Source organism: Pseudochaenichthys georgianus, chromosome 22, assembly GCF_902827115.2.
Source record: "Pseudochaenichthys georgianus chromosome 22, fPseGeo1.2, whole genome shotgun sequence".
NCBI lineage: Eukaryota > Metazoa > Chordata > Actinopteri > Perciformes > Channichthyidae > Pseudochaenichthys > Pseudochaenichthys georgianus.
This window is the reverse complement of record NC_047524.1, coordinates 18,821,779-18,841,909: the sequence shown is the minus strand read 5'-3', so window position 1 is coordinate 18,841,909 and position 20,131 is coordinate 18,821,779. Positions and strand designations below refer to the sequence as shown.

The following is a 20,131-nucleotide window of genomic DNA, read 5'->3' as shown; positions in this document are numbered from 1 at the left end:
GTTGGAGAAATGAATCCAAATGAAACGTTGGACTGAACTACAACTACGCCTTTAAATCTCTACGGACTGTTTTTCAGTGGGATGGCAAGTTCCTATCTTTAAACATTTATTAGTTTTTTCTCAGAACAGATTTGATTTTCTGAAGTTAATTTAACTTAACCATGTAAGGTCATTATTAAAATGGTACAATCAATTTGTTTAGGGTTGAATAAAATAATGATAAACATTTCATTTGGATAATTTACTGACAGAATAAGAAACTCAATAATGCTCTACTCACCTGTTCCTTTTTATAAAGTGAAACAGTTGAAACGATAGATTTTAGTAAACTTAAAAACAACCTTCTCCAAAAGCTATCAAGGAATATACCGAATACTTGTTTTAGAACTTTATTACATATTTTTATATAAATAGTTTGAGTGATCCATAATTGACAGAAGCTTGTGTTTACACTGACCTGTTACTCATATATTAATGTCTTTGTAACTTCTTTAAACCACTACCTCACTCATTTCTTTCATTCATCACGGTTCAGTAAACTAAGTGACACATGAACCAGTTTAATCATTATAATAACGTAGGATTGCAACTCTTTGAAACTGTAGGTGGCTCTTAAAAGAGCCGTTGTGTTTGGGTGTGCTGGTCTCAGGTCAGTCTAAGCCCTCTCTCCGCGGATGCAGCTGGATGTCCTTGGGCATGATGTTGACCCTCTTTGCTTGGTTCATCTTACTGGGGGGGGCAGCTACATGGATGTCGGTGCAGTCCACAATCATTGTGCAGTTGAAGGCAGAATGAATTTATTATTGACTCCGAATGAAGCACAACTTCATGTCATACAATACATTGACTTTGTTTGTAATTGTGTAAAAAAATAAAGCATTGATTAGCAAGCAGGACCTGCAGGAACAGAGCACGGTGATGGATGGAGCTGGGAAGAGAGAAGAATAAAAGAAAACAGATCAACTTCATTATCGGATATTAAAAATTCAATTTCAAAACAAGTTGCCGCTCCTACAGTTTTCTAGTATGTAAAGATGATTTCACTTGACCTATGCACAATATCACACTCAATACATATGTGTCTCTGGGGGGTGCATTGTGCCTTTGATGTATATAAATAATATACCATAACCAAATACTATTACGTACAGTGGAAATCAGGTTGCCAGAGCAGGTCAGTGTGCATGTTCCTCAGGGTCTCAGCAGTTACAGGTGAGGTAAAGAAAATAAAAGAGAAAAAGGTCAGTAACAACACTTTAAATAATTATCTCTTTTAATAATGTTCTATCAGTAATCACTCAACTACTGTCTTTCCAACAAACAGATTGACTCACTATCATCACAATGAAACACGTCCAGAAGAATGGACCACAGATGGAAATTAGCTATTAGCTATAATCTGGCATATTGCATCTCTTCTCTTTGCTGAGATTAATGTTTTTGTATGCATGGTCCTTCTATAAATAAATAAATGTCATGCAAAGCTGCCTGCCTGCCTTCCTTCCTTCGACTCTCCCTGAACTGCCTGATCTTTTAATGTTCAATGTTAACCATTTGAGCAGATAGCATTAAGTAGAAAAGATCGCAGATGCTAATCTGCCGTTAGCCTACCTCCCGCCCCCTTAGCACCTGGTGGAGGGAGCGATAGGCTCCTCTTCAAATGTTTCACAAAATACTTAGCATCATGACTACTCTTACTGTTTAACATTTGGGTTCACTTCATGTTAAGGCTAATACAAATGACAAGGCTAAGTAATGTGATGCTAACTAACGTGCTCGCTACTAGCTATGTAGCTAGCTTGACTGTGTTCCATGCACAACATGTGTATTACCTGATATGTTTGGTCCAACGACTCCTGGTCCTTTCATCAGACGGGAAGCGATAGAACGAGCTATGATCTATAAGTATGATCACTTATGTGATTACAACCTGGTACAAAGCACACAGGCATCTTGTAAAAGTGAATTTATTTTTAGCAATCTCTTATTTATTGGAGGGAATAATCAGTTATGAGATCTTCTTCTTCTTCTTCTTCTTCGCTTTAATTACGAGTCGCAACCAGAATGGGATTTGGGATTTGTAGTCGCGTATTTTTCATAGTCTTATATTTCAACAGTTTTACGACAAAATGTGACTTTTTTGACATGGAACTTATTGTTTAAGATTGACAAACATCATATGTGTAGTTCGTGGCACAATTCAAACGGGATCAAAAGATACGTTTTCTCTCTCCATTGAATTCAATGTTAATTTTTCGCTTCCGGGGTCCCATGGGCCGGAAGTAGATGGGCGTGACTTCGCCTCTCTATAGGTCGATTGTTCAGCAGCTAAATACGACCCAGAGTCACGTTTTAAAGTGTAGCACCACTAGTGGTCGTGTAAGAAACAACATGCTCCTGTCGATTGCAAACGCTCCGGAGGGTCGTTTATTCACAAATAACCCTCTCTGGAAAATACTAAATTGTGGAATAGTTTGGCCATTAAAATGCTTTTTTATTAGATTTCTAGCGAGAAGTGTATATTGTACTTTTATAATCTACGTCCAGTGGATGTGTAGGATCTACAGTTTGATAGATATACGAAGATGATTTGAGGTCTCGCCAGGAGAACGTGTACTGTACTGTATATGGGGCAGCTTCCATGTAAAGTTAGCGTGGGTGAAAACAGTATTTCCGGTCTCGAAGTTTTCATAATAAAACCGGAAGTATTCCCCACACTGGCAAATGATTACACAGTGATATCTCCATTACTCATCCACTAAAAAACATCAGTTTATCCTTGTTAATTACACAATATTGATTGGTTTACATTGTGTACAATGCTTTTGTGTTTTTAACCTTCGATTCGGAGAAACAAATAGTTTTTTCGGAGTTTAGACACTACAGAGTTTCCGAAGACACTACACTACCCAGAATCCCCAGCTATCGTTTGGGACTACAACATCCGCCTTGCTTTACAAACCCCGTGATTAGCCCTCATGCTCTGTGATTGGATGTTGGAGTGGCAGTGCGACAAGGTTATGCCGAGTGAAATGGAATGGAACCACGCCAGACTATCCAAAACTGGACTTGGACGGGTCCAGCCCAGCCCTCCACCCCCAGAAATACACATGCTGGCTATTGTGTGTTTCGCAACATGTTCTATGGCACGTCTCTACTGGGAATTGTAGTTTTAAAAAGATGTTTTCGTATTTCCCACAATTAAAAGTTGCCAGTATTAAACTGTATACATCCCTGGAGGTTTAGGGGATACGAAACACATTGGTGTTATCACATTTAAAACATATAATTAATACATGGGTGAAAATTGCTTGCGTCCATAATGGGCAGCATTAATATACCCACATGACAGCTAAGGTCAGAAGAGCTATATTTAACAGCTGGTCTTATGTCTATGACCCCTCCTGTTGTTAATTGATAAGCCTGAAACATGCACTTGTCAAGCAACCCTGTCTCCTAAAAATTACGTTCCCACAGAACTAAACTGCATTCTCAATGACGTTTAGCTAGAAACGTATTTTCTCCCACGTTACGTTCGTTATGAACGTATCTCAAATACGTTTATTTTCTACATATCTTCTAGAAACGTATTTTCTCCCACGTTACGTTCCTTATGAACGTATCTTAAATATGTTTATTTTCTACATATCTTTGCATTTATTGTCTTGCTTATAATAATGATAATAGTCATTTATAAATATCATTTTAGAGCACACCTTTGAAATCGACAATCGGGCTCGATATATGGTTAAATTAAAATCAGTAGGCAAGGCTGTAATTTCGCCAGCTGTTACTCTCATGAGCGAGGCAGAACATAATAGTTTTAACATGACAAAAAGCTGCTGTGTCGTTTATTGCACCTCAAACATTAAAACAAATCCAGAGTTACGTGTTTCTGTACTTCCTCTAAGAAGAAAGGACAGTAACAGAAGAGCTCTGTGGCTTCAGGCTTGATCGCCGTTCAAATGACAGCGTTGGTTTCCCCAAAAGTGGGCGGGGCTGTAAAGTGAAGTAGATTTTACTCTCATCTATTATTCAAAACCATTCTATTTATTCTAACGTATTACATGCCAGTGTTTTATCTTTTTATTTATTTGTTTTTATTTTAAATCGTATAATGTCGGACTTTTTTTGTCGTCTTTGAGGAAAATAAATGAGGCTTGTTTGAGACGCGATGCGGCTCGCCTCGAAAGTAGACGAGAGTAGCCGATCGCAGCCGGGGGAGGTCTCAAAAAGCTCGCCTGAAGTCGGACAGCTCGGAGTCAGCTTCTTCATCTTTTTCTTCTTCTCTCGGTTTTTTGGCGGATTGCAAACGGCTTGACTCGGTTTGCATTTATAAAGAATGCACACATGTGTTTAATCGTTAATGTCAGATATGTACTAAGTAAATACATTTGTTTCTGCTCAAGATTAGATTCAACTTTATTGTTATTGCACATATTACAGGTACTGAGACAACGAAATGCAGTTTAGCTTATAACCAGGTGCAACAAGCAGTGAAGTGGAAAGTAATGTACACAATCTACAGAATAACATATAGAATGAATTGAATGATGAATAAACAGTGGGGTATGAATGAATACACTAGATATCAGCCTGTGAGCAGTATGAACAGTGGGGTATGAATACACTAGATATCAGCCTGTGAGCAGTATGAACAGTGTGTATGAATATGCTAAGATATATAAAGTATGAAAACGGTAAGCAGTATAGTATAAAATATATAGATATTAATTTCATGATGATAAACATTGTGGAACAATGATGAAAAATGGGAATGGATGTGGCGACGTAAAACTGACACAAAACAACAACAAACTTTTGCTAGCCAATTGGAGAGTTTCATCAGCAGCACGTGGTAAAAACCACCAATGAGCGCTCAGCTCGAGATACCAGCGAGCCGTTTCCCATCAAGCATTTCGCTTCCGCAGCTCGTGGAGAGCAACTGCGCCAACTCGCCTCGCCTCGCTCTCAAGGCTGCGGGCGTCTTTGTCCCGCGAGATTTCAAAGTCTCATGTGGGCGAGCCTCCAGAGCAAGTCGGACAAAATGACTAACCATCATGCAACGCACTAGCAAGACGTTGATCGCAACTGCGCAGGTCTGCGCAGGTCTTGCTTGTCTCAAACAAGCCTACGGGGTTTAGAGATTCAAAATACTGAAATCGGTATTTTTTAAAATCTCTTCCTTCTAATTTGTTATTCTTTTCTAAATAACACACTGTTATTTACTCAACAATAACACACAATTATCCTTGTTTTTATTTATTCGTTTAATTCTATAATCTTGGGCATTTTAGCATGCTTTTTAGCCGTAAATAAAGTCACCAGAAACAGACGGGACATTTCGAGATTTAGGATGGCCGAAGACACTACACTACCCATAATCCCCAGCTATCGTTTGGGACTACAGTCCCGTTGACAAACCCCGTGATGTTGCGCCAAGGTTACCGAGCGTCAAGCTCTTTGAAATGGAACGAAACCACGGCAGACTATTCAAAACTGGACTCGAACGCCCCACCAGAACTACACATGCTGGCTATTGTGTTTCGCAACATGTTCTCTATGGCACGTCTCTACTGGGAATTGTAGTTTTAAAAGACGTTTTCCCCAAATTTAGAAGTTGACAGTATTAAACTGTGTACAGCGCTGGAGGTTTAGGCGATAGGAAACACATTGGTGTGTACACATTTAAAACATGTAATTACTAAATGGGTGAAAATCGCTTGTATCCATAATGGTTAACCTGGTATTTTTACTTCACTACATTTAGTTTAGTTACTTTGCAGATTCTGATTAATGATGTGGAATATAAACAACCCTTAAAGCAGACTTTAGTTACACCTGAATACAATTCAGGGAAGGTGATTGTCAAGTGCCAACATTCAGGAGAGATATTTGATAGTTGGTGCTTGAGAAGACTAAACATTTATCTGCAGATCTTTATAAAGTATATTCATTACTCGTTATTCTCTACTAATAGTTAATTAAAAACTGTATAATGGCTATTTTGCACATCCCTTTCAAGATTTCAAGATTTTCTAAGGTGTATTGATCTTATACACAACTTGGGTCGCAGGTTCCTCAACAGACATCTATCAATATGTGTGTACTGTATACCTCCACCATTAAACATATCATACACAACTACGGTGTAGTTATGCAATGAATGAAAAACTTGGGTCACAGGTTCCTCAACAGTGCATTACAAGACATCTATCAATATGTGTATACCTCCACCATTAAACTGTCATATTCTGCACATTTCTTATTCTATCTACATACATAAGAGTATAATTAATGTGTATAATATCAGTTAAAATAAGTGTTTCAACATAGTTAGCATTGCAGGAAAGCAATATTTTAGACGTTAAGTACTTTGTCAGGCTTAATATTTATCTGTAGATAGATACCCCCAGAGCTTTTCTCTTGTTTAAAAGAAGACCTTAACCTAAAGTATTCTTTAATGTGTTAATAAAGGTTAATTCGTTTTTCTGTTTTGCACATCCTCATATTAATATCTTTGTACATCCTGCACTAAACTGTTTTATTGTAGAGATCACTTATAGTATCTTCTTGATTTTTTATATTCTATATTTCTATCATTGACCTTCTACTTTCCCCCTATGAAAGTATGTACTCTTAATATTGTTTTAATCAAATAAGATTATTCAACAAAAATAATTCAATAACATGCTTTAACCACTAGGCGGTGCACACAAGGTACACACAGCATATTAATAATAACTTTGTATTATTAGTGTAGACACTTATGTATAACATCTGAAGATGTGTAGTTTTATTCATGTTTTTACATAATTTTACAGGATATTGCTATACTATTTCTCTTGTTTTACTTCTACACATTAATATCTGATTTGTAGAACATCACAGACAGAAAGGCATAGGCTATCCGTCATTTAATGGTAAGCTATTGAAATTGTGATTCCATAGATGTGTCTCCCATCACCCAAATCCCCTGACTATTCTCTCAACTCAGTATTTAGATTCTTATATTCAAAGAAAATCAGTAATATCTTTCAAAACTACACGTCCTTTTCTATCAGCTGTGCACCGTTATGGTGTAAATATAACCTATATACCAATTGGATCAAATATAAAAGTCAACCGAATTACTATTGATACTGCAAGGAGACGTATTTTGTGAAAAGAAATTGAAGATGTTTAATTGTTGATATATTTATGATCCACGTCAAGTATTCAGTTTTGGCAGCAGTTCTCCTGTTTGTCTCTCTCTATAAATAAAGAATTACGGCAGATGTGTAATATTTAATGCAGCCGAACCGTATATTACAATGCCGTTATGTGATGACTTCCAAAGAGAAAAGCAAGCACACTCTGAATTAGGTATTATTTTATTTTTCGTTGTCGGATATCATATCTCCATATCATATCAACACCATATCCCAGCGTGCATTGCGGCTAAAACATCCAATCAACAAGCTTCAAGCTGAGGATCTTGGGTAATCAGTTTAGTGGGTGTGTGGTGTGTATCGCTCAAAATGTCCCGTCTGTTTCCGGTGACTTTATTTACGGCTAAAAAGCCCAAGATTATAGAATTAAATGAATAAATAAAAACAAGGATAATTGTGTGTTATTGTTGAGTAAATAACAGTGTGTTATTTAGAAAAGAATAACAAATTAGAAGGAAAAGATTTTAAAAAATACAGATTTCAGTATTTTGAGGCTCTGAGCCCCATTTCTTTTCCTCACAGACGGAAAAAAGTCCGACATTATACGATTTAAAATAAAAACAAATAAATAAAAGATAAAACACTGGCATGTAATTTACGTTAGAATAAATAGAATGGTTTTGAATAATAGATGAGTAAAATCTACTTCACTTTACAGCCCCGCCCACTTTTGGGGAAACCAGCGCTGTCATTTGAACGGCGATCAAGCCTGAAGCCACAGAGATCTTCTGTTACTGAAGTACAGAAACACGTAACTCTGGATTTGTTTTAATGTTTGAGGTGCAATAAACGACACCGCAGCTTTTTGGCATGTTACAACTATTATGTTCTGCCTCGCTCATGAGAGTAACAGCTGGCGAAATTACAGCCTCGCCTACTGATTTTAATTTAACCATATATCGAGCCCGATTCTCGATTTCAAACGCGTGCTCTAAAATGATATTTATAAATAACTATTATCATTATTATAAGCAAGACAATAAATGGCAAAGATATGTAGAAAATAAACGTATTTAAGATACGTTCATAACTAACGTAACGTTGAAGAAAATATGCTTCTAGAAGATATGTAGAAAATAAACGTATTTGAGATACGTTCATAACAAACGTAACGTGGGAGAAAATACGTTTCTAGCTAAATGTAATTGAGAATGCAGTTTAGTTCTGTGGGAACGTAATTTTTAGGAGACAGGGTTGTGTCAAGGTTCAGATGCACATTTAGCAAATATGGCAGTAGCCATCGATCATCTTAAGATAAGATACTTTGTTGATCCCAAGTTGGGAAATGTTTTTGTTACAGCAGCATGTATTACTTTGTTCTACTCCACTACAATTCAGAGGTTAACCTGGTATTTTTACTCTACTACATTTATTTTTGTTACTTTGCAGATTCTGATTAATGATGTGAAATATAAACAACCCTTAAATCAGACTTTAGTTACACCTGAGTAAAATTCAGCCTTATCAGTTTGTCTGTTTTGCACATCCTCCTGTTAATATATTTGGACGTCCTGCACTAAACTGTTTTATTGTAGAGATCACTACAGTATCTTCTTGATATTTTCTATTCTATATTTCTATCATTGACCCCTATTTTGTATGTAGGCTACTCTTAATATTTAAATGTTTTCATCAAATATAACTTATTCAACAACTACATTCAATAACGTGCTTTAACCACTAGGCGGTGCGGTATAGACCAGTGGTCTAGTTAATAAAACATAATAATATCAAACATAATATGACTATAAACTTTATTGTGAAATTAAAACAGAACGTTAAAGGAAAATACAGTTTCAGTCTCTCGATGTGAAGCTTATGCATTGTACCATGAACTTGTATAGACCTGTAACAGTCAACTGCATGAGGAGTTGGAAAGGTAGTTCAGAAAATCAGTAATATCTTTAAAAACTACAAAAAAGTCCCTTTCTATCAGCTGTGCACCGTTATGGTGTAAATACAGACTATCTACGAATTGGATCAAATATAAAAGTCAGCCGAATTAGTGTTGATACTGCAAGGAGACGTATTGTGTGAAAAGAAATGGAAGATGTTGTTTAATTGTTGATATATTTATGGTCCACGTCACGTATTCAGTTTTGGCGGCATCTCTTCCAGTTTGTCAAAAGGTCTTCTGATCAGGGCTCTATAAATACATATCTAGGGCAGATATGTAATATTGAATGCAGCCGAACCGTGTAATGCAATGCCGTTATGTGATGACTTTCAAAGAGAAAAGCAAGAACCCTCGGAATAAAGTATTATTATTTTTTTTTTTAAATGTTTTCCGATTTCATATCACATAAACATCATATCCCGACGTGCATTGCGGCGTGATTTTAGCCTATCAAAACCTCTGAAAAAAGAAATGTGTCTCTCAGAATCGAAAGAGAAAAACCTATGGGAAAAACACAAAAGCATTGTACACAATTTAAACCAATTAATGTCGTATAATTAACTAGGATAAACTGATGTTTTTTAGTGGATGAGTACTGCAGATATCACTGTTAAATCATTTGATCATTGGTTTTATTATGAAAACGTCGAGACCGGAAATACTGTTTTCAACCCGTAACTTTACATGGAAGCTTGCCGCATATACACGTTCTCCTGATGAAACCTCAAATCATCTTCGTAATATCTATCAAACTATAGATCCTACATATCGACTGGACATGGATTCTAAAAGTACAATATATACTTCTCGCTAGAAATCTAATCATAAAGCGTTTTAATGGCTAAACTATCCTATAATTTAGGATTTTACAGAGAGGGTTATCTGTGAATAAACAACGCTCTGTAACGTTTGCATTCAACGGGAGCACTAGAGGCCGACCATTTTAAAACGTAATTATAGGTCGTATTAAGCGCTTGAACAAACGACATATTTGGTCGTAATAAGGGCTTGAACAATCGACCCATTTGGTCGTATGAGTTGGAGGACTTGTTGGTTTTTACTGACATCATGTAACATTTTATTTCACCTTGCTTTATGTTTTTTAATGCACATTCCGGAGTTTCAACCGGGTAACGGCCACCGAAGACTTTGCACGGAAAACGGAGACGTTTTGGTCTGTGGACTGTGTTTACAGCTAAGCACACATGTTAACTACAAGCTCACTTGGGGTCAGGGGCGCCGCCTGGGATTTTGGGCCCCATGAAAATATATCACATTGGGCCCCACCACCAGGCACAGGCCACTTTGTTTATAAATTACCTCGAGGGCCGTACCAAATGGTCTAGCGGTCCGTATACGGCCCGGGGGCTGGAGGTTCCCCACCCCTGCTTTAATATAATAACATTAGTATTAATATCATAACCAAAATGTCGATGATTAACATTTTGTATACCTAATATAGACTGATCACTCAGCGCTTCAAACTGTCCATCATCCAAATAGACTAAAAGTAGTTTTTTGTTTTATGTAGATCATTGGCTATGTGGGAAAATACTGTGTTTGAAATGTATAATTAAAATTAGATTTTTTTTTGTATTCCAGTCTCTCTTCAAATATGTTAAGCGGCATGTCAATCAACACAATGCAGCTCACCTCCTTCAGTTGGGAGAAAAGCTGGTTCAGGTTCAGCATTATGGGGGGACAGGGCTGCTGAGCCTAGAGATGGATCTGTTGGTCCTGGCACCAGGGGGAGGGACAACTGATTTAGTATGAATAGGCGCTAAAAATGTGCCTGCATTTATTAAAGGTAGGGAGGTAAGAATGGAGAAACCAGCTCGAGTGCACTAGAATCTGAAAGTTTACAACCAAAAAAAATCTTCCCCTTCCTTCAGACTTCCTTACAGAGCCCCTCCTCCAACACACACAAACGCGCACATGACCAATGAGTGCACGAGATAGGTTTGTGCACAGATAGAAGTCTGACAGGCAGGTAGGTCATCCAGTTATTTTAGACGGCCGGCTCAGATGATTGGTCGTGCTTTTTACAGCGCGACGGCTTCCACAGATGAAATGTTTGTATGTATTTATTGTCAACGCATTTAATATATTCATTGCTATCGGGATGTTAAGAGCATTCCATGGAATATAACAAAAAGTGTTTCTGAAGTGAATTACCTACCCCACCTTTAAATGTCAGCTAAAAGAGCAGTGAAATGAAAAACCTCTGAATTGTCTGTAAAGATATTAACAGTAGCCTACTTAATGTCAGCTTAGTAAAAAAAAAAACATTAGCTGTTAACAGACTAATTTCCACCACTCATGGACCACACCTTTTCTTGTGAAAAACTGGGTGACATTAGGCTAAGTACTAGCATCCCTCCTCACATGCTTTCACTCTCTACAAGTGCTGGTGCCGAACCCAGGACCAAACCATTACATGTAAATAGAAGGGGGTGTACAGAGGCTTTGGGTAATTAACTTTTGGAAGAAAATAAGTTAAATGAATCGTAAGTTTAGTGAGTACTTTATCAATATAACGTTCTATTAATGTTAATTATTGAGGATTGATGAAAGGCTACTTACATTTTTTTCCTTAATGTTCTAAACATTTTGGGGCCCCCGTCAGTCACGGGCCCTTAGAATCGTCCTAACTTTTCACCCCCTTACGGAGCCCCTGCTTGGGGTTGAGACTTTTTTACACGTTGCTTGACTGCCTGCCCACATATCTGATCCAAACATAGTAACGTATATTGGGGAAAATGATTATTTAAAGTTATTTAATAATTGTGACATTTATCGTACTTTTTGATGGATGAATGATGCTCAAAGTGAGGGGGCAAAGAATACAACTGAGGGGGCAATGCCCCCTTTTGCCCCCTCGTGGCGCCGGGTCCGAAGTGTGTGTGTGTGTGTGTGTGTGTGTGTTTCCCTTTAAAACAGCAGCAGGTTCTCTGAGAGTCACGAACATGAATTCATAGATCAAAGCAGACTGGTTTACAGACTCCTGTTTTGCCAATCCGGTGCTTAAACAAATAGCTCTACGGCTTGGCCGAAATGTCCATAAAATGAAGTCTGAGTTCGAAATATATCTCAAATAATGTATGCACTGTCATTTCCCCACGTACACATAATCTAACAGTCTGCAATTAAATGGTTGTTTCCTGTGTGTTCCACTTCCTCCTTGGTGCATCGGTAACTTTTTCAACAAGAAAAAAAGAGAAACGAACCCGTTTTCCTGACTTTATTTTTTTTCTAATATTTTTTATATGTTATTCCGACTTTTTTTTTCTCTCTCTTTTTTTCCATGTCCCTTTAGGGGCTCCGTAAAATATGATTTATTTCTCAGAATTATGACTTTAATCTCAGAACTAACATTTGTTTTCACTTTTGTTCAGATTTCCAAAAAAAAATCTAATGTGGCCCCCCTCCTCTTCCGTTTTCACTGCACAACAAACGTTAAATACATTTCCCCTATTTCTCTTTAATTTATCATCTTTCTAAAATGAAACTCACTCTAATCGTTAGACACATTTTTAAGTCACGAATAAACATTGAAACTTCCACTAGTTGCTTTTGACTGAAAAACCCAAATGAAGCTGATTCATTATGCTGCTGATTTATATTCGTGCCTAATTACCTCCAGCCGTGGCTGACCGTCTCGTGCAGATTGAAAGGGAAGGGAAAGGTAGAAGGACAGCACAGCAGTCTGTTGCGATGAAAACAAAGTGGTGTATCTATATAATGTGGAGTGTTTTATCAATTGGCATCCTCAGCTACGCACAGGACACTTATGAATCTCCATTCACCAGAAGGAAAACGCATTTTAAACGGCAACAATCCAAATCAGTCAAACATTTAACGACGGACGACAGAAAACCCCCCCACCAGTTACCTGCCATCCCTTCCCCATTGTCTGTACTCACTTCCGCGTTTATGCGTCCAGAGGAAAAGCTCCAGTCGGACTTTGCTTACCTGCAAGACGTTTCTGTCACCTGCTCCACGGCTGACTTTGTCTTGCGGGTCAAACCAGTTTTCTACGGCCATGGTGCCAATGCAGAGGAGCTGAGACTAGGCAGCGGCTGCAAAAGCAACGGGGTTCTCAGACCCTACGGTGACTTGCTCTTCACGTACCCTCTGACGGCGTGTGGAGCCGTGCGGGAGGTAAGATTTGTGTTGCTTGTTTCCAGTCTCTGTCCCTGCATACTCTTAAAATCTCAGTGTCTGACCCCCTCTTGGACTTTGACAGTCGCCCCCCGGTTATCTGCTCTACAAATTCACACTCCATTATGAGCCTTCGCCAAAACGTTTCCCAACCAGAGCGCAGCGGATCGATGTGGACATTGAATGCCGTTATCAAAGGTTTGTCTCAGCTTTTTTTCATCATCTTGTGTCTGTGTGTGTGTGGGGAAGCTCGATTTTCACTATCTCCATGTCCAGGAACCACCATGTGCACAAGCTGACAGTGCAGCCCACCTGGGAGACTCCTGTTATGCGTAAAAAACTGAAGGGAAATGCAAATGACTTCCAGATGGAGTTGATGGATGGTATGTTTAAAGAACAGTAGACTAGGAATAAAGAGCTTCTGGCCCCATCTCATTTGATATATTTATGTTTTAGATTTGTGGAGCACACCTGCCCTGTCACGGGTGTACCAGCTTGGAAAGACGGTTAATTTCCAGATCTCTGCATCTCATCTCTCAACTGGTTCAAAACTGTACATCAATAGCTGCTATGCTTCACCATCCAGTGACTCTAAATCATCCCTCAAATACAGCATCATTGGCAATTTTGGGTGAGAAAAGTGGACGGTAGTGCATTTTTAGAAACATTTTTTGGTTTGGGTTCTAGTGTCATATTGTTGTTGTCCACAGCTGTATGCTGGACAGTAAGAGCGACCCGGGGGCGTCTCGGTTCGTCTCTCGGACAGACAAGACCCTGAGATTCTCCATCCAGGCCTTCCAGTTCACTGCAGACCCTGACTCGGAGGTGAGTGTGGTTTATCATTATCTGGATTCTCCAGTTATTCTTTAGCTGTGGCTTAACCCAGTTTCTTTTTTAGGTTAATATTCACTGCAAGTTATTAGTCTCATCTGAAGACCCGGGTCCTGCTCACAAATCATGCACCTACAAAAAGGACAGGTGAGATTTGGCACTTTAAACTACATTTCCATTACAGGACTGTAGTCTTTCACCTGTTTCCACATGGATTGAGAATATTTGTGTTGCATTTGCCATGACAGGTGGAAGGCCCTCTCTGGTGACAAGTCCATATGTGACTGCTGTGATTCACAGTGTGTGCCCTCTAAACTCCAGAGGGCCATGATGGAAGGTTTGACTTTTTTGTTGTTTTAAGACATGGATAGTATGCACCCATTCCTACTCGGATGTATTGGATTGTTGTGGTAACTTTAAGTGGCACTAAGCAACATGTTTGTATCACTAGCTTACAATTATCTTAATATGACCCACCAAAAGTGGAATGGGAGAATGGACACCCTACAGATGTGTACGTGCATTAAGACAATATGTTTATGTTTGACAAAGCAAATGAGGTATTATCATGAAATAAGAAAGTGTGCATTGTGACCATTTGGATAAAACCATGGGTGTTAACATGTTTTTAATTATATTGACACAATAGTAGTTAAAGGTTTTTACAGAGGGAATTTTCGATATCTCTTTGTAACACTGCAAAAATCTAAATCTAATATTTGACATGTTTTTAGGAATAAAATGTACAATCCTTCGGAATATAGTGAAGTTGAAGTTGAGATATCTCAGGAGATTACTCTTTAGGAAAATGCTCTGCTAACTTTTGGTGACTTTAGGACTCATCTAGGAAAAGAAATAAAGGAAAATAAACACCTAAATGTGTATTTTTGGATGTTTTTATTTCAACTCGTTTTTAGAGAAAGGCATGTTATGGAAGCAACACATCCCAATCTCTCAAAATTGACCAGGTTATGCGAAAAGCACTTTTTAATGTCTTACCTTAAGTTATATCAATGAAAGTGATAACACATTTCTACTTTTAACTTTTATATTTCAGGTTTTTCCAGCAGTGGGTCTTTGCTGGTCTCTGATCAGCCGTACACGACAGAAGATGACCTTCTACCAGTCGGCATTAGCGGAGTCGGCCATGTCACAATGCATGACACCGATAAGCTACACAGTCAAGAGACCCCGCTGGAAAGTGATGATGTAGTGACTTATGATGATTACGACGAAGAGCTAGACTACGCATATGAAGAAGAGGAGGAGAAGGAGGGGTTTGAAGAGGATGAAGAAGGAAGTGGGTTTATCCTTGGAGTGATGCCTGAACCTGATTCAGAGGAGTTAGGATTTAGGGACAGGGTTTCAGTTGAGTCGAAGGTGAAGGATTCACATCAGTTAAAAGAGGATGGGTCAGGGTTTGTAGGGCGAGAAGAAAGTGAAGAGGAGGAGGAATTTAAAGGAGGAGAAGATGAGACCCATTGGAATCAGGAGGAGGCTGAAGTCTTACGTCATTGGGAGCAGTTGGATGAAATCTTCACATCACAAGTCGTCCCACAGAGAGAATCACACCTGCCGGCCTCTGAAAGTGAGGAAGAGGAGAGGAAGCATACAGGTGGAGGTGAAGAGCATGAGAGGATGGAGAGGAAGCATACAGGTGGAGGTGAAGAGCATGAGAGGATGATGGAGGAGAGGAAGCATACAGGTGGAGGTGAAGAGCATGAGAGGATGATGGAGGAGAGGAAGCATACAGGTGGAGGTGAAGAGCATGAGAGGATGATGGAGGAGAGGAAGCATACTGGTGGAGGTGAAGAGCATGAGAGGATGATGGAGTGGGAGGAAGACGACAGTCTAGAAGATTTCGTAGATGATGGAGAGAGTACCTGGTATTTCCCATGGAGGTAGCATTGGGTCAATGGATCGATCAGTATTCTGCTCAAAGACTGTAACCCCCATGATAGTAGGATATTCTGATTTATTTCAATAAAAAACATGAAAATGCAGCTGATGGATTTGTCATGAATTAAAAACATGCTAAGCAGGAACTTAAGTTCTCAGTGTTTAAATGTCTGGAAGATTTGTATTGATATTCAACATTGATTCAAACGAGCCATGACAATTAAGAATAATGTCAACTCTGAAATGCCATAGTTTTACTTGCATATACCTGAGGCTTAAGAAAGAAGCTGAAACTAAAAATTGCAAGAATCAATATCAGAAAAAAAAGATGCTCATCAGTCCATTTGACGATTTGATCTGTCCATACATCTTTATTCTTTCCATTATAAATGATTTCTTACAATACAGTGTCTGAAACCAGTTTGAAATATATTATAGTTCAATACAGAAATATCCCACTGTTGAGCATCAACTGAGAAAGGGCAAAGCCTCCATTATCAGTAACTAAAAGCAGCAGAAAAGATATTGCTTTGCAGGTCTGCTCATTGGTTCTGTGACATCTCATTGCACCCACAAAGAGCTTTTAATCATAAAAAAGACATGTGGGATTTTAGAGAACACATATTTGGACATGATTAAGCGATCCACTCTCACTCCCTAAGCGTCCAGGAGCGACGTTTGGTCAGTGTCCGTGGCGTCCAATTGTGACGCTCCTAGGCTCCTTCTAGGGCTGTACCCGAATATTCGACTATTCGAATATTCGTTCGTTGGTCAACTATTCGGGTTTTAATTTCATTATTCGGATATTCGTTTTTTTATTTATTTTCAATTCAAATTTTTTCCTAAATGTATGCTATCAATAAAGGCGAATTTCCATATTCTTATACTATATTTATACTTTTGAATTGCACTGTTAAAATGCGGAAATATATACAATCTCAGCCTGTGCTCCTGACATCGCGTTCACTCAGTCACAAACGCAAACGGCACGCTTCACCTCGTTTCACACACCTGAACACAAAATGCCGAAGACTTCAGCTGTGTGGGACCATTTTAAATTGGACGATGGTAAGAAGAAGGCAGTGTGCCAAATATGCGACAAGAAACTGGCCTACCACGGTGGCACAACAACTCTGAAAAGTCACCGGATGCTGTAAGTACTAGCCTAGCTTAGCTTAGCTGTTGTCAAGTTGCCATGATGAAGCTGCTTTATCCGCCGTTTAAACAGTAACGTTACACATGATAAAATCGTGCACTTACTTTGCTTGGAAAATAGTTGCAAGCAAGCAACCGAATTGTTTTTTTATATTAGTTTTTCAATTTGATCCGAATAGTGAAAATAATAGGAGCAATGTGGGAACATCTGGGACTAAGGCAATTATTGGCATACAGTTCGTTCATTTATTTTTCGTTCTTCATTTATTTAAATACTGTTTACTGTATCGGTAACAAGTATTACACTGTTAGGCCTACTGTTACGGCTATGTTATTAAAAGCATTGTTGTTATAACATAATATGTGTTTTGTATCTTCAGGTTGTAAAACGTAATTTGGAACCAGATTTGGTCCCCAGGCGCTGCACTGCGGCTCGGTTAAATGCAGAGGACACATTTAGTTTTAATGTATGCGAGTACTGAGACAATAAATAAATATAAATCGTAATAGTATGCTCTTTCTGCACTTCTGCTTAACAGCATGTTGTCAGGTGTCTCGGAGCGTGTTATGAAAATCTTTTGTAAAAAAAAAACGTTATTTATAAAAACAAAAAAACTTTCCGCACCGAATATTCGCTGCTGATTACTACCGAATATCCGGAGCCCGAAAGATGGTATTCGGGACAGCCCTAACTCCTTCAGCGTCATAAAGGGATGCAAATAGCTTTCAACTGATTGCAATGTATTCCCATCTGCGTCGGGATTTGACGCTCATGGAAGCACGGCATTCGTTTGTGTCGGCTGCCCTTAAAGGCAATGTGAGCACTTCTGAGTAAAGGATGGCAGAAGACACTACACTACCCAGAATCCCCAGCTATCGTTTGGACTACACCATGTGCTCTGTTTGACAAACCCCGTTTTTTTTCACCATTCATTCCAATGGCTGGCGTCTATGTCATGTGATCTTCACATTTCTCCCTGCAGAAAAAGAAAACATGGCCGAACTTCGTTTTATTCTCGGTGGGAAATGCCTATTTTAAAGTTAGTTTGGCCATTTTTATGTCATTTGATGCGAGAAATATGAGTTGTTATTTCAGATTATGTGTGCAGTGGATGTACATGATCTTTAGTTTGCTAGTTATTACGAAGATTACTTCAGGAAATCGCGACGTTTTCATTGTTACCAAGGTGGTTGCTAGGGACGCTGCTATCGATATTATTTCTGTTATGTTGTGTAACTGTTTAATGGTGTTATCTTTATTGCTACCCCCTTCCCCGTCAATGTATAGTGTTGGTCCACAGCGCAAACATATTAGTTTAACAAAATCAGCATCTAAAGATAGCCTATGTTATTTTCCCCTGTGCAATTCCAGTCTCACATCTCACAGCACATCGTCCTTAACAAATACCGGAAACAGACCGAAAACATTAAAAAAAATAATACTTTATTCCGAGTGTGCTTGCTTTTCTCTTTGAAAGTCATCACATAACGGCATTGTAATACACGGTTCGGCTGCATTGAATATTACATATCTGCCGTAGTTCTGTATTTATAGAGCCCTGATGAGAAGACTTCTAGACAAACATGAGGAACTGAAAACGTGACGTGGATCATAAATATATCCAACACACTCTCACTCCCTAAGCGTCCAATAGCGACGTTTGGTCAGTGTCCGTGGCGTCCAATTGTGACGCTCCTAGGCTCCTTCAGCGTCATAAAGAGACGCAAATAGCTTTCAACTGATTGCAATGTATTCCCATCTGCGTCGGGATTTGACGCTCATGGAAGCACGGCATTCGTTTATGTCGGCTGCCCTTAAAGGTAATGTGAGCGTCCATTCCCAGGAGTAAAGGATGGCAGAAGACACTACACTACCCAGAATCCCCAGCTATCGTTTGGACTACACCATGTGCTCTTGACAAACCCCGTGATAGTCCTCAAGCTCTGTGATTGGAGAGTGTGCTCCGAGGGTTAAGCCGATTCTCGAACAGCACTTGAAATGGGATGGAACCACGGCAGACTGTCCAAAACTGGATTTGAACGGGTCCACCGCGTCCCCCCTCCCCCACCCCGTCCCCAGAACTACACATGCTGGCTATTCTGTTTCGCAACATGTTCTCTATGGCACGTCTCTACTGGGAGTTGTAGTTTTAAAAGACGTTTTCGTATTTCCCATAATAAGAAGTTGCCAGTATTAAACTGTGTACATCCCTGGAGGTTTAGGGGACAGGAAACACTCACATTTAAAACATATAATTAATAAATGGGTGAAAATTGCTTGTGCCCATTATGGGCAGTATTACTATATATACCCACATGCCAGCTAAGGTCAGACGAGCTTTATTTAACAGCTGGTCTTATGTGTGTGACCCCTGTGATAACATTACATTACATTAATTGATAAGCCTGAAACATGCACTTATCAAGGTTCAGAGGCACATTGTGCAAATATGGCAGTAGCCATCGATCAGCTTAAGATAAGATATACTTTATTGATCCCAAGTTGGAACATTTGCGTTACATCAGCATGTGTAACAGTTAAATATGCAGTTGTGTTTATTTGAAAATCATTTAGTATAATCACATACATTCTGTGTTTTATATTCAACAATTCTGTGTTCTTTATTTATTGATTGTTCAATACCTGACAAGGCCGGAGATGAAATATCTACATACATCTATAAGAGTATAATACATTATGTATAATATCAGTTAAAATAAGTGCTTCAACATAGTTAACATTGCTGGAGGTATGCACAAATATTGATAGATGTCTTGTAATGCACTATTGAGGAACCTGCAACCCAAGTTTTTCATTCAGTGCAGAACTACACCACAGTTGTGTAGGCCTATATGATATGTCAATACACCTTAGAAAATCTTGAAATCTTGAAAGGGATGTGCAAAATAGTCATTACATACAGTCTTTAATTAACAATTAGTAGAGAATAACGAGCAATGAATATACTTTATAGGG

General features: G+C 38.8%; 1 protein-coding gene and 1 long non-coding RNA gene across 2 annotated transcripts; one reads left to right on the top strand and one right to left on the bottom strand.

Moving 5' to 3' along the window:
- Positions 1 to 780: 780 nt before the first annotated feature.
- LOC139436012 (uncharacterized) lies at positions 781 to 1,235 on the bottom strand. Its single transcript, XR_011645218.1, has 2 exons — positions 1,150 to 1,235; positions 781 to 928 (listed from the first exon to the last, which is right to left on the bottom strand). It is a non-coding gene; the product is annotated as an uncharacterized lncRNA (long non-coding RNA).
- An 11,536-nt stretch (positions 1,236 to 12,771) lies between these two features.
- LOC117467837 (uncharacterized) lies at positions 12,772 to 16,103 on the top strand. Its single transcript, XM_034111715.1, has 8 exons — positions 12,772 to 13,269; positions 13,355 to 13,467; positions 13,546 to 13,652; positions 13,726 to 13,900; positions 13,980 to 14,094; positions 14,168 to 14,247; positions 14,349 to 14,437; positions 15,158 to 16,103. Exons 1-8 carry the CDS (start codon positions 12,823 to 12,825, stop codon positions 16,003 to 16,005), a joined length of 1,974 nt encoding a protein of 657 aa, XP_033967606.1. The 5' UTR covers positions 12,772 to 12,822; the 3' UTR covers positions 16,006 to 16,103.
- Positions 16,104 to 20,131: the final 4,028 nt, after the last annotated feature.

Coding starts and splice junctions, on each gene's coding strand:
- LOC117467837 (XM_034111715.1), top strand. CDS start 12,823: ATGAAAACAAAGTGGTGTATCTATATAATGTGGAGTGTTTTATCAATT. Junction 14,095..14,167: donor CTGCAGACCCTGACTCGGAG/GTGAGTGTGGTT, acceptor TTTCTTTTTTAG/GTTAATATTCACTGCAAGTT. Junction 14,248..14,348: donor TGCACCTACAAAAAGGACAG/GTGAGATTTGGC, acceptor TTGCCATGACAG/GTGGAAGGCCCTCTCTGGTG.